Genomic DNA, 15,148 nt, shown 5'->3' with positions numbered 1-15,148 from the left:
TTTTTCCAAAATCTGTACAGATATTCAAGAAGAGAATAAACAGCAACAGAGAAAATAAATGAAATGTTAGAGGGCATTCGACCAGTGCAGGTTATTGTAAATTAAAGAATGTGTGTGAATAAATTAATTCCATCCCCTGGTCTAAGGAGTTTGGACAGCCAAAGTAGGGGACTGCCTGTAGGGGTGAAGTACAGTGGGGACTTCGAGGGCCCTGGGACCGCTACGGTAGCTGTGAAGGGCCTTCAGGAACTCTGAAAAGTGGTGGCAAAAGGGGCTCTGGTTAAGACGCAGCAGGTCATTATGCTACTTAGGTTCCAGAACGGTAAAAAAAAAAAAAAAAAAAAGAGTAAAGAAATGCAATGTAAAGTTTAATCTTATACCAGTTGTATAGTATCATTTGAAGTAATTCCACATACTGTATATCAGTTGACTATATTTGTAAGTAGTACAGGAGATATTATAAGTAGAATTTTGTAAACAATATAAATTTATTAAGGATGAGCTGTGTGTTTAATAGAAAAAAATGTTAGCGTGAATTGTATAATATTGTATTATAGGAAAATTTTCTTCTCTTGTTAATTTAATATTTAGTGCTTGACAATAATGTATTTTAGTGTATCATTTGCCACCGAGGTAGACACCTCATTTGCAAATAAAGAGATTTTCATTTGATTTGATTTGATTTCGATTAAATATAAGCCTAGTGAGTGGATGCATATTGAGCCATATAGCAGCATATTAAGAATTATTTAGATAGAATAGTGAGGTAGATTATTTTATATTTTGAGTGTTGATTTATAATTCATGTAGTAATTTTAAATGAGAAGCTAGTAAATTAGAAGCCAAGATTTAGAAGGCAATAGGGATGGAAACCATAGCCCGTCAGTTGTCATAAAACATTTCTTCGCCAGAGAACAACTTTGATAACGAATTCAGATAGCAAAAGCTTAAATTTTGTCGAATGTAACAAAGTGATTGTGTTATAGTGATTGATTTGAATTGTTTAATTTTCTTGCAAGCTAATTAATTACTTACATAATAATTGAATGATTGATTTAATTCTGAAACATGATTATATGTGAGGAAGTTTGAGTTCATTTCAGAAACAGTGAATTCAATCTATTATTTAATTTTATTAGCAAGCAAGCACTGACTTAAATGTAAAATATTAGGAATTATTATTGATTTTAATCCTCGATTATGAAAGTTCTTGATAATACGAGTTCTCAATTCTTTAATTTATGGTTAATTTAATAAATATTTTCTCTTATTTTCTTATAAAGTGAGTGATAATTTGTAGCAGTTGAGAGTAGATAGACTTAGTTTCTAAGATGTTTCTCATATGATTTGCGTCAAAGTTAAGCGGTCATTGATAGTTTTATTCTTGAATGCAATAGGATGGAGACGTTCATCGATAATTTTCGCGTGCGGTCCCTACCTTTTTCTCTGAATTCACGTTAATCCTAGCCAAGAAGAAAAATTAAATATTTTTCTTATGAGAAGAAATACCCTGAGATTACATCTGGCTGTCGGGAAATTTTAGCTGTGTCTTACCTGGATGCGGGAATGGTGCATTTGTGTCATTATAGCATGTTGTGAACTTCACAATTTGGCCATGAGGACAACTTCCAGTATCAAGAAGCTGAAGGAGGAAATCCAAATGAACATGGGAGTGAAATTAATTTTTTTTTGCTCTTCGTCCACACTTTTGACTAAAATGCTTATTTTTTATTTCCATGTAACCTAATGTTAACCTATCCGTTTTGTAGAAGACAATCAAAGAATGGGTAATAACAAGAATTTGCCAGTTAGTTTACTACGGCTGTAATGTAAAACAAAATAGTTCTTTCAAGCACGCCCTTACTTACTGAACATAATTCTCGCTGTTGCGCCGAGCAATCACGTGATCTAGGGAGTTTGGGCAGCGTTCTTACAGGGATGCTTTGAAAGTAGTTCCCTATCGAGCATCGTTGGGCATGTGCAGTAATTGAAGTTGGCAACAGTTTTCAAACCATCACAAATTCACTGCAAGAACAAACTTAATATATATCCTTAACAGACCCCTTTACATACATGAAACACCTTTGACAGCCCACCGTAAACACTGACTCTTGCTGTTGTTGTTATACAGTGCTTCCATCAGTCTAATAATATGAGGCAGAAGCACGTTATTGAAAGAACCTTCCACAGCTGTTTCCATATTACAAAGTCTTCCTTCTTGTAGTCCATGAAGCATATTAGCATTTGGAATATTGAATTCTCAGGCCTTCTCAATAAGTTGTCTTATATTCCAGATCTGTTCCCAAGTCCCTTTGCCTTGAACAAATAACGCTTGTTGACAAGCACAAAAACTAGTTGACTTTTGTGACCCTCTGGTGTAGGTGATGAAGTGAAATTAGCACTTCTTGTAAAAGGTGTTCCTGATGACTAGATTATTAGCTTCAGTAAAACCTACTGTACCGGGCGGTACACCTCTACACCGTTTATTTAAAAGTTGCGCCAGTCGAAACTCCTCTTCTGGAGGAAGGTTGAACTTTATCTACTCTATTAATTCTCTACTTTCTCAGAAGATGTCACCACGTGGAAAATTTTGAGTTTTTGAACTGTGTCACTTTTGATGTGTTTTTGTTTCGCTTGAAGTAAGAAGTGTGAACTTTCTCTTCTAGAGGACACTACTGAAGATCAACAATAGCGCACCCTAGTGCGGAGTCAAAGAACTATTTTGTTGGAGAAATTTTTATTTCAAAAGTTTGTTTCTTGTTAAATTTCTTTCTGTTATTGTTTAAGTTGGCTGTATACCCCTCTTTTCCCCTTGTTTTAGATTTATCCAATCCCGAATTTCTTTTAGTAATTTCTGACCAATCTGGTGTATCTTCCCCCAACTTGTATCTGTTGCGGGGTCCTATCCAATAAAAACATTGTGGGCGGGTGTTTTCATTCCCCTAACGCCTAGAAACTTCCGCGAGAGTATATAAACTGCTGATTTTAGGGTCTCCGGGCCACTTCTGTTCCATCTTTCAGTGTATTAAGTACATAGCAGGAGGCGGGAAGCGCCTCTTTCCTCGGCGGCGGTCAACAATAAGGTAATGGCCGATTAATAAATTCTTTCTTTTCTTGCTCAGCAGTTTAACTTTCGGGGCGGGTTCTAAGCGTTCAACCATGTAACCTTTTCCTAAAATGTAAAAACAACTGGTATCTATTCTATTTTAAAACGACATATCGGGATAGAGAGTGCTTAACCCTCTCGAGCTCCCACTTACATCGTCTTGAGGTGAACTTATTCTCTCAACCAATTCTTCCGTAATGTAATGTAAATTGCTATTAAGTCACCTCTGTAGTATGGGATTAGCCCTTGTAATAACGGCCTAGTGCCAAAGTAGGTTTTAAAATCAAAGTGTATTAGGAGTGCAAGTTCGCCTCCTCTCAAATTGTTTTAGAGGTCATTCTATTAACCTGCTTTTCATTTAATAGACCTCAGTAGATTGGGTATTTTACCCCTGTGTTTATGTCCGTTGAGGGCAACTTGAAGGTGGAGTTTGGTGTGGCCTAGGAAAGGCTTAAATTAAAGAGCGTGTGGCTCTTTTGGAAAAGGAGTGTTGTATGCCTCGAGGAGGCTTTACTGTGTAATTTGGAGCAAGTGCTCCAGGGTTTGATTGGGGTCTTCTGCCCCTTTGTTAAAATTTGTATATCGGAAAGTTGGGCTAGTTGCTCAAAAATTGTGAACTCAGGGCTCGAAGCCCAAACTCTGTAATCCCTGTAATTGTACATTTCAAATTGTGTTTCGGCTACTAAGTACCTGTTCTTTGTTATTACTTAATATTGAAAAGGAAATATAACCTTGTTAACTTTTACATTAACTTTGATTCCGTAGTTTGAGACCCATTCACGCCCGCACCTTCTTACACCTCTACCTACCACCAAAACTCGGTAACACCTACGATTCATCGTCCCCCGTCCCAGAGCCATTCTTTCTATGGCAGTTGAACCTATCACTTGTCCTCTTCTTCTAGGGAATATTTGGAACTGTGGTGGTGTAATTTAATTCAAAAGTGTTCTTTTTCTTCTTCCTCACAACCACTCTTACGCACATAGGCTGAGAAGACACGCAGTCGTAATGTCACAGTGTCTATTACGACTGACGCAAGATGATCAAGAAGTCGATGGACTTCAGCAACCTGGCATCGAAGATAACTATCAACGATTTGGTGTTCATTGTTCCATGGTAGACACGTTTGTATTCATACCCAATTTCTTGGAACTTTTGCCCTTTCCAGCACATTTTCTGCACAAAAGCAATGTTCACACATTTAAGGATGCTGGACAGACAATATCATCATGCGTCATTTCTGGGGAATGCACTAGCTTTATTCACAGTAGATTTATTTTATGTATCCGAGTCCGAAATCACTACAATATATTTGCAACTACTCTATTTACACTTTGTTTTTCCAGTATTCAACTGTTGAGATGGCACATTCATTGGCTTCCACCAAATCCTTCATACTACATGGTTTAGGCAGATTTCTACAGATGAGGTGTCCATGATCTTGCTTTTCACCACACTCACACACAAATATTGATCACCATACCCCCACCTTTTCAAGTTGGTTTTACATCGTGTCACTCCAGATCTTAATCTGTTAAGCGTCTTCCATTGTCCATATTGAAGATGATGTCCTGCAGCTGGCTTTTCTTTCACTTCCCATAATCCCACAGGCGACTTCCTTTTCCAGAGTTCCTTTCGTCAATATTCGGCTGATGATGGTACTGATGTTGCTGTGTGTAGGAAGCTCTTCCTCTATTTCAATCTTGATGGGTGGGAGTGAAGTCCAAACATTGGGTGTCTTGGATCTCTTTCATCTGTTCCTTGCTTCTTCTCAATCTCTGCTGCAACTTGTCTCCTAACATCTGGAGGTGCTACTCCCATAAGTGGAAGGAGTTGGTCGTAAGCAGCCTGTAACAATGCGACCTGTCTCATGGAGGGCAACATCCACTTGGTTTGTATGAGCGGAATTCCTCCAGACTCTGAGCAGCATACTCTGCAGCAGAGAAACACAGGGCAAGGACAGATGTACAGAGGACGTTATGCTGTTCTCCCCATGTGTGTGAGTTTGCGAGTGAGACTATTCCTGCTGCATACCTCCTGTTTGGTATCTATACAGTGCTGTTTATACGTTAGTGCACGGTCCAACTTTACTCCTAGATATTCGGGTTGATCACAATGGTTTAATTTGTGTCCTTTCCAGGTTACATTCAACTCCTTTCTTGCTTCTTTGTTGTGCAGATGGAATGCACATACCTGAGTTTTCTCCGGATTGGGTTTCAGGCGATTCTCGTCATAGTAGACAGCTAGTTCTTCGAGAGCAGATGTCAGTTTTAATTCTACTTCTTCAAATGTCACTTCTTGAGCAGCAACAGCTGTGTCATCTGCGTAGATGAAAGCCCTAGTTCCAGTGTTAAGTGGCTGATCATTGGTATAGATGTTATATAATATTGGAGCCAACACACTTCCTTGGAGGAGGTCATTCTTTTGACATCTCCATTGGCTTTTCTTGTCCTTCAGAGTGACAGTAGATGATGAAGCACGTTCCACTTATATGCATAGTTGCAAAACAAAATGACCAATCAGCCTGTCACCACAGCCTGATATCAGTTTAAAATCGGCCACCCCTGGCACGGCATGCAGTCGCCGTTTGCAGCTGCTTGCTCCATATCAGATGCTGCTTTAGTTCTCAGTCAGGGTTTCTTTCCCTTAGCCTCTGTGAAGCCAATCCTGAAGCACAAGGCAGTGATATGCAAATCTAAAGGCACTCCACAGGAGATCAGACAATACTTGATGTCTTCCAGTGACATGTCTTCCAATGAGGATAACCCCCCACCCCCCCAACCCCCTCAAGAAAGTTTGTCTGCTCTAAGCTTATTTTTCATTTTTTAAATTTTTGTTTTATAATTTGCTTTACATTGCACCATGACATAGATAGGTCTTATGGCAATTTATTATTTATTCGTGTCAGTAGTGCAATATATATTACAGATGCATATTACAAAATAAAATACATGAAACAACACTTATGGCAATGATGGGATAGGAAAGGACTAGGTGTGGTAAGGAAGTGGCCATGGCCCCGGCATTTGCCTGGTGTGAAAATGGGAAAACATGGAAAATCACCTTCAGGGCTGCCGACAGTGGGGTTTGAACCCACTAATCTCCTGTGCCTTAATTTAGGCCACAGCCACTTCCTTTCCATTGCTAGGCCTTTCCTATCCCATCGTCGCCATAAGACCTATCTGTGACGGAGCGACATAAAGCGAATAGCAAAAAAAAAAAAAAAAAAAAATATCCAGATTATTTTCAGATAATCTGGATGAATGAGCTCTCATTTCATTGTATTATACCATATTTCTCTGAATGCAAGAAGACCCCCACTTTTTCCTTCAAAAAGATTAAATTAGGCTTAAAATGTGCTTTGTGAAATCAATATTATTTATAACAAATTTCAAATTTAATTAGAGAAGAAACCACACACAAGTTCCATGTACATCCTACTTAATTCCTTAATCATTTTCATTACAGGTATCTGAGAGTGCCTCTGAAAGTTCAGGGAATTCCTCTTCGCGAACCTGCATTCGTATCACATCTCATGTTATAGCCATTCCGACCTTGCATTTTTTACGCACATATCACATGATTTATGTTCGACTTCTTTCAATCATCCTTGTTGCCTGCTACTGATGCCTTTTTTGTATAGTATGCATTTTTATATTATATTTGCCTTCACGCCAATGCCGATCATTTGCTTTAGCTATGCCGTATTTTCTTGAGGCTGCGCAATATTATTCTTTATTTCCACATGTTTAATAAATATTAACTTAAAAATTGGCATCATAATATCGACAAGAACCCATTGAAAATTTGCTGGCAATGTCTTTTCCATGTGTCTCTACAATACAATGATCCATCACGAAAGTATTCCTGTTGTCTATAAAACCGTTACTTTTACTAACCATAAGGTACAACTGCTGCCGCTAGATGCACGTCTCGCTTGCCGGTTTTGGCCGGCTTCAGAGGCTAGTCATCAACGAGCTAGTCGCAGACGTTGAAGGTCAAGAAGTTTTGTGCACCGTGTTATGGTCATTCTGCCCTTGCATTTTTCACACACATACTTCACAATTTCATCTTCGACTCTTTAAAACATCATGCTGCGGGCCACTGAATGCCTTTTTTGTACAGTTTGCATTTTTAAACTATCTTCGCCTTCCTAACACTGAACAATGGCTTTTGTTGCGCCGTACTTTCTTGCGGCTGCAAAATTATTCTTCATTTCCGCGTGTTTAATAACAATTAACTTAAAAATCTGTTATTTTTACTAAGCGTCAGGTACAGTAGATGTGTTATAACTCTGCTACTGAGTAGTTGTGGCCTTTCTAAGAATTTGAAGTGTCGCATCCTTGCTATTCCAATTTGAACGACATTTCTCGCGCAGCTGGGACTTGGAAGAACATTATGGTTGACCTAGCAGTTAGCTAGTAGTGTTTTGATACCATTCTGTGGATTTGATAAACGCTTTGTAGAGGCTAGTAGAATGTCTTTCTCTCTTCGCTATTTTCTGAGAACCAGTGACGTTAGATGGAGGCATTGTACAACTGGCTGCTGCGGCTAGCAATGTATAGGCTTAATAAAGACACAGACGGTGAAAGTAAAGAGTTTCATTCGCACACGTGGAGGCGTGAAGGGGAGCAACGTGGTTACCGTGGTAGCTGTCAGTGGTGTTCATTACTGTTAGGTCGCGAAGCAAGATAACCCTTGATATTTCACATGAAATTCTGAGAAAAAACCGTCGTCTTGGATTTGGAGAAATACAGTATTTCATTTAATTTGTTCATGAATGCTGTAGACTATTGATTTTTAAATTTGTTATGGTATTCAGGATCCTTGTGGTCACCTGCAATAACAAGCAGATTAAAAAATAAGAAAAGCAGGTATCATACAACTTTACCTTGAGCATTGGAGAATCCATAGCACTGTAGTCAGCCAAAGGAGTAACGTCATGGGATTCGACAGCCTTCACCATCTGGACAGGTGTTTTTGGAGTTGATCTTCCTGGCTGTGACATTCCTTTTGGAGTAGAACAAGCAACAGCTTCAGCTAATTCATGCGATACTGAATTAAACTCGTCCTTCCACAAAGACAGGTTTCCCAATTTATCTCCAAAAGAGTCGTCCAGCAGACGTTTACAAGCATCCAGTGATTTTCTAATAGATGATTTGCTTTTACTTAATTTTGGAGTTCCATTATTAGCAGTAACTTTCTGGGACTGATAGCTACATACTGGAGTGCTAAACTTGGTATCCTTTAGATCAATTTCTAAACTGCTGTCTAATTCAATGATTTCAGAAGATTTATTCCTAATACTAGGGAAGACACTATCTTGGGATAATGCCTTTCTTATAGTACTGCGATGTTGTAGAGAATTGTCATTAAAAGAGCAATTATTTTGGGACAAACTTAGTCTTTCTCTTTCTGTAACCATATCTTTGTTTACATCCTGTTTCTCAGAATAGGAATTATGGGTTGAGTCTAATGTTGATATATAGGGCCTGCATGGTGAATCATAATAATCAAAATAATCAATCTCATGATTCATATCCCCATTGCTTGCATTTCCTTGTGAATCTCCATGGTTAGGCCTCTCATTAATCCTTGATTTTGGACATGAATCCATATCATCATCATCATCATCATTATCTAGGCCATAAGAAGGGGGAGAATGATTGATCACAGCTATATCATTACAATCACTTTCTGTACGTATATTACTCCCAGAACCATTATTCAGACTCAGGTCACTTACTATTATTTTTTTAATTTTCTCAAGACTTTCATTGTGTACAGGACTAACTTCATAATTTTGGGCCAAGAATTTGTTTGAAACCTTCCTTTTTGGTGAAAATCTGTGACTGATACTAGGACTTTTTAAAATGTAACTAGGACCAAGAGGAGGTGAAACTGCCTTATGGTCATAATCATCACTAACTTGTGTTAAATCAAACACCTCCAGATCTTCATCTTTATGTCTTGCACAACCAACAGATTCAGTAACAAAAGATTCTATCAAAGATTTTCTAACAGGATTATCATGGTCTGTACAGCGTTTCTTTGAAACAGGGCTATTTGTTTTGCATGGAGGATCATTTTCAACACATTTCCTTTTATTTTCATCGGGGGATTTTTGCAAACTTCTAGTTATCATACCAACATTTGACAACGATTTTTCTTTGCTTATATTAATTTTGCATAATTCCTCACCACCATTCCCTGAAATCAAGACTTCATTATCACCAGACCCACTATGTTTCTTGCCTATTGATGCTTTGGATAGGTCTTCTATATTTCTTTTCAATTCAGAATTGATACCAATTCTGATAGAATATTCTCGTGTTGGGGTACAATCTTGATTTTCTGGAAATGAAATGGTCTTCTGATCAGAATCATCACTACTTTGTGTTAAATCACACACAACTACAAATTCATTTTGCTGTTGCAGCGTAGGAACAGATTTATTTTCCTGAGTGAAGGATTCCAGCAAAACTCTCCGGGAAGAACTGTTACGAACTCCAATAGCTTCTTCATCAGGATGCTCAATCCTTTTATTAGGAGAGTCATTACTGACACATTGCATTGGTATACTATCTAATGATTCCTGAGATATTTCAGCAACATCGTTCTCTGTACTATTATCTTGATAAAAAATGTTTTCTTTTCTTTGTGCAGAGCTTAAGTTTTCACAGTAACTGTTTACTTTCTTGTGAACTTGATGGACATTTGCAATTAATTCATTCTTCACTCGTTCATCAGAAAAATCTGAACCATGACTCTGCTGGCTGCTACTTAGCATGACAGTTTCTGAATCTGAATCAGAATGTAAAACACCAATTTTAACTGGAATGATATTCTTGGAAAGTTCATTTTTCATATTACAATTACTGACAGTTCTATCACTTTTGTCACTAGACTGACTCTTGACTGCTGAAGAACTGTCAATCAATTCAAGAAGGTAATCCATATTATCCTGAGTAGCCGATGGTACAATATTGCTATTATCCTTCGTTAAACATTTTACATCATTGATTCGGCTTTCTGAAAAAGGATCAGGTGATGTACTTTTTTTACTAACATTTTCTGAACTAAAATTCAAGTCTGAATCTTCATTAAATTCTAATGATCCTATGACTTCATTTCCACATTTCTTTGAGGTGGATGAATTACTCGTTTGTGCTAATCCAAGATGATGTTTCTTGGGAGACTTATACTTTGATGAAAGGATGCTCTGAAAATTAGTTGTCTCACCTGTAATATCTTTACAACCAATATCGCTTTGAATTTCTGAACTGATGTTCTTTGAATTCACTTTAAGTCGAACATTACCAACAATTTCTAAATGTCTCAACAAATTAACAACTTCATACTTCTCTATAAGCCACTGAACATCTTCAAAACCTTCAGCCAAGGTAAGAATTTTGTTGACACTACCACAATAAATATACTCCAAAAAAGCCAAGGTAGGACGAAAAGAGACATTAGTCCACAGTAAATATTTGACTCCTTTACCATCTTTAACTACATCATTCAAAATTGCAGGACAGCGTACATAGAGAACAAGTTCATGAGCAGGTATTTTCAGTCTGTTATTAACATAAATTGTAATATCACTCAAGGCACTTTTGTTAAGTAATAATCTCCAATCACTGGCAAGACTATCGATAAAACCACTGGTACTGCTCACTTTTGTTCCCGATTTTCTACGGCTGACACAGGTATGTCTGTCTGATGAGGTCTCTAATTCCTGTCCTTCCTTTATTAATGTAGGAGTTACAGGCAAGGAACAATCCAAGGGACCACTCTCTTTGGAAATATATGCTGGAGAAATGATGTTCATAGTCTGATGAGACAGCCCAGCCACATTGTTTTCTGGATAAAAAGCACTGGAAGGTAATCTAGCTTCATTTTCTGACAGAGGTGGAAATTCTTTTGGCTGAAACATTTAAAAGAAAAACTTAACATTACAGCTGAAAGGAGGTAAATTGGTGTAACAGAATATCTCAAATACACTACAGGTCATTCCATAAGAAATCAGAGGGATGTTTTTTTTGCTATTTGCTTTACGTCACACCGACACAGGTAGGTCTTATGGCGACGATGGAACAGGAATGGCCTGGGAATGGGAAGGAAGCGGCCGTGGCCTTAATTAAGGTACAGCCCCAGCATTTACCTGGTGTGAAAATGGGAAACCACGGAAAACTATCTTCAGGGCTGCCGACAGTGGGGGTTCGAACCCACTATCTCCCGGATGCGAGCTCACAGCTGCGCACCCCTAACTGCACGGCCAACTCGCCTGGTAGGGAAACAATAATTTAAAATTTTAAAGTAGTATCTTACAAAAGTAAAGTAGTTGGAGATATTCATTTCTGTACAATAAATATCAGCTTCCTCTGTTCAATAGTCTTCATTATATAAAATAATTAATATATTTTTCCGACAGCCAACGTTTTACAGAAATATTGCGAACTACTAACTCACTGGCATAATTCACTGCTCCCAGCTGTACAATAATGCATGGGGCTCAACATAGAGTCACAGCTCGCAGTTGTGCGATAAGTGCAGGACACAACAAATACGCGTGTACACATGCGATAGCGCGTGGGGTACAACATACACTCATGGCTCCCAGCCGTGTGATAGCGTGCAGGACACAACATATAAACTTGGCTCTCAAATGTGCGATAAGTGTGCAGGACATAATATATATTCACGACTCCCAGCCTTGATACGCGTAGGGACAACATAATACTCACAAATCCAAGCCGTACGATAGCATGCAGGACATAACATGAGCAGATTTAAGCAGTATTTCTGGTGTTCTGCGAAGACATGGCACAACGTTATATATAGACGGCAGATTTTAGATAAAAAGCCTATTTTTTCTGTTAATATATATGCTTTTGTATTTACATCTTTTGTACATACTGAGACCTAAATTAAGGTCTTTTATATGCCTAAATTAACTATATGTCTTGTTGGCTGATTTTTTTTTTTTAAATACAAGAGTTAATAATAATAAATAATGTTATTTGCTTTACGTCCCACTAACTACTTTTTAAGGTCTTCGGAAACGCCGAGGTGCCGGAATTTAGCCCCACAGGAGTTCTTTTACGTGCCAGTAAATTACCGACACAGGGCTGTCGTATTTGAGCACCTTCAAATACCACCGGACTGAGCCAGGATCAAACCTGCCAAGTTGGGGTTAGAAGGCCAGCGCTTTAACCGTCTGAGCCACTCAGCCCGGCAATACAAGAGTTCACTTGGTTTCTTATTGAGAGGACAAGGTCCCAGCACTGGTAGCCAGCTTGCTGTATACAAAATGAAGGAATGGACTGTGAGATTGTGGTGATCATAAATATGAATAAAACATATGGAGAATATTTAAATAACTTCAGAAGTTAACCAATGTCACCTCAATATCTGCCGTGTGCTGTCCACAATTAGCTCCTGTTCTTTCACTCTGGCACAAAGTCACTGCTGTACCGTTATGTCTACACTCTCAAACAAATGACTCTGCACGCCCTGAAACAGACTTGATGCGGGCCTTTCCCCAACATTTCTTAAACCTGTACTGCTAAGCCAGTATGGTTAACAACCCATCTCTCCTAACGCATTGATAATAGCAATCATTCTTTCATCACCAACTTGTAAAATTCCAACTTTCACCAGAATACCACTTACAGCCCTCAACTTCAGTTTAGTTTTCCTTTTGATCTTGAAGAGTACATGTTAGTGAAACAAACTACTGTATACTGAAAATGCCAAAAATTAGATATCCATAGTAAGTTAGCAGTAGCTCTAAAATGCCTTTGGAAGTGGCAAACCCACCGTAATAAAAGCCTATATGATGACAAGTGTACTGAAGCCTCGGAAAATGCTATGGCGTTTCCCACAAGCGACGTGCAGTTCTTGTGATGCTGGGAGAAATGTAAGAAATGGGTGACCAGCAACCAAATATATCAAGATAGCGACCATCAATGTAGTGACACTAACAGGGAAAGTGGAAGAAATTGTAGATTTTATGGTTGACAAAGATATAGCATTGCTGAGAATCAGTGAGACAAAATGGAAAGGAAAATGGGAGAGGAAACTAAAGAAAGGATACACCTTTTACTATAGTGGAGGAAGAGAAGCCAAAAGTGGTGTAGGTCTCATAATTAGAAAAGACCTAAAGGAATACCTACAATTGGTGGAAAACATAAATGATGAGTTGATTAAGGTCCGACTGAGACTTGAAACTGGCGTTAAAGATATAATTTAAGGGTGTGCTCCACAAACAGGAAATACAGATACGGATCTAGAGGGATACGTTGAATATCTGGAAGGCCGTATATACAGGACAAACAGGTTGTGATCATAGGAGACATGAATGCCCAAGTAGGTCAGTGAAGAAAAGGAGATGAAGAGATTATAGGATCATTTGGATATGGGAAGAGAAACAAGGCTGGAGATATTTTGGTAGATTTTTGTAGAAGAAATGAGCTGATCATTGGTAACACATGGCTTTGAAAGAAAAACAGTTGGATATAGTCGGGATAACACAACCAATACTCTGATAGAATACATTTTAGTAAAGAAAGGTAACAGGAAAATGCTGGTAGATGTAACAGCCATCCCAAGTGAATTTTTTGCACAGAGTTGTGATAGCTAAGTTAAAGATTGGAAAGATACAAAATATGACTGAGAATAGGCAGAGAAAGCCAAGGGTGTGGAAATTGCAAGAGAAGGAAATACATGAATAATAATAATAATAATAATAATAATAATAATAATAATAATAATAATAATAATAATTTATTATTATTATTATTTGCTAGTTGCTTTACGTCGCACCGACACAGATAGGTCTTATGGTGACGATGGGACAGGGAAGGGCTAGGAGTGGGAAGGAAGCGACTGTGGCCTTAATTAACGTACAGCCCCAGCATTTGCCTGGTTTGAAAATGGGAAACCACGGAAAACCATTTTCAGGGCTGCCGACAGTGGGGTTCGAATCTACTATCTCCCGAATACTGGATACTGGCCGCACTTAAGCGACTGCAGCTATCGAGCTCGGTAATTAATAATAATAATAATAATAATAATAATAATAATATGGCCTCAGCTACTGTGTGCAGACATTTCAATTTGATGCCATCTGGCTGTCTGCTCGTCAATTTCGACGTTCCATTTTACTCTAGGCCCACTAGAAGGCAGACCGAGTAAACTAAAACTCTCTTGGGCGTCTATGGCTGAGATTTAATGAATTTTGTCTGATAAACACAAAATGTGTCACCAGAGATCTTTTACATGCCGACATCGTACGACATGGAGTGTATAATGGACTTTTCTCCGCCCTTCAAAAATCCGACCACCTCTCCCAGGTTTGAAACCGCTATCCTGGGATCCGGAGGCCGACACTCTACCAGTGATCCACAGAGGCAGCCTAAATGAAGAGTTACAGACACACATTAAAACAATTATACCTAAGCAAGACATCGGAAGAGTCAAAGAAGAATGGGCGTACTTTAAAACAGTCATGGTGGAATCTGCAGAAAAGACGTGGAAGAGTATCAGGAAGGAAGAAAGATCAAGAAACACCCTGGTGGAATGACAGGGCAAAAGATATAGTTAAAAGGAAGAAACAAGCTTGGAAAAGATGACTGAGAAACAGAACAACAGAATGAAAAACAGAATACAGACACTGCAAGGAGTGCTCCAAGGTAGTTCAAGAAGAGAAAAAGAAATGCTGGAAAAAATTCACTGAATCTCTGCAAGAAGATACAACCGGAAACAAAAAGTTCTTATTCCGGTGGGTAAAAAAAAAACAGGTGAAGGTGCTAACTTCATTAAAAATGAACAGGAGGAAGTGATGACACAGAAGCAGGATATATTGCAGAGGTGGGGAAAATACTTTGAACAGCATTACAACGTGCAAAATACCTCGTACAAGGAGAAATCGAAGTACCAAATTTAGTGCAGAAGGAAGATAAGGAAAACGAGGTGTACATGGCAGAGATTGAGTGGGCCACTAAAAGAATGAAACGAGGCAAGGCAGCTGGAATTGAC

General features: G+C 38.5%; 1 protein-coding gene across 4 annotated transcripts in view; it reads right to left on the bottom strand.

Moving 5' to 3' along the window:
- mus312 (mutagen-sensitive 312) overlaps positions 1-15,148 on the bottom strand; it is a 171,181-nt gene that overhangs the window by 34,354 nt on the left and 121,679 nt on the right. For all 4 annotated transcript variants that reach the window (XM_067153887.2, XM_067153886.2, XM_068229275.1 and 1 more), the window contains one exon: positions 7,998-11,033. In XM_067153887.2, coding sequence (XP_067009988.2) covers positions 7,998-11,033 — 3,036 coding nt within the window. The remainder of the gene's footprint in view (positions 1-7,997; positions 11,034-15,148) is intronic.

The sequence above is a fragment of the Anabrus simplex genome, chromosome 9 (assembly GCF_040414725.1).
Source record: "Anabrus simplex isolate iqAnaSimp1 chromosome 9, ASM4041472v1, whole genome shotgun sequence".
In the NCBI taxonomy this organism is placed as follows: domain Eukaryota; kingdom Metazoa; phylum Arthropoda; class Insecta; order Orthoptera; family Tettigoniidae; genus Anabrus; species Anabrus simplex.
Note: the sequence above shows the minus strand (reverse complement) of the source record. Positions and strands in the feature narration are given on the sequence as shown.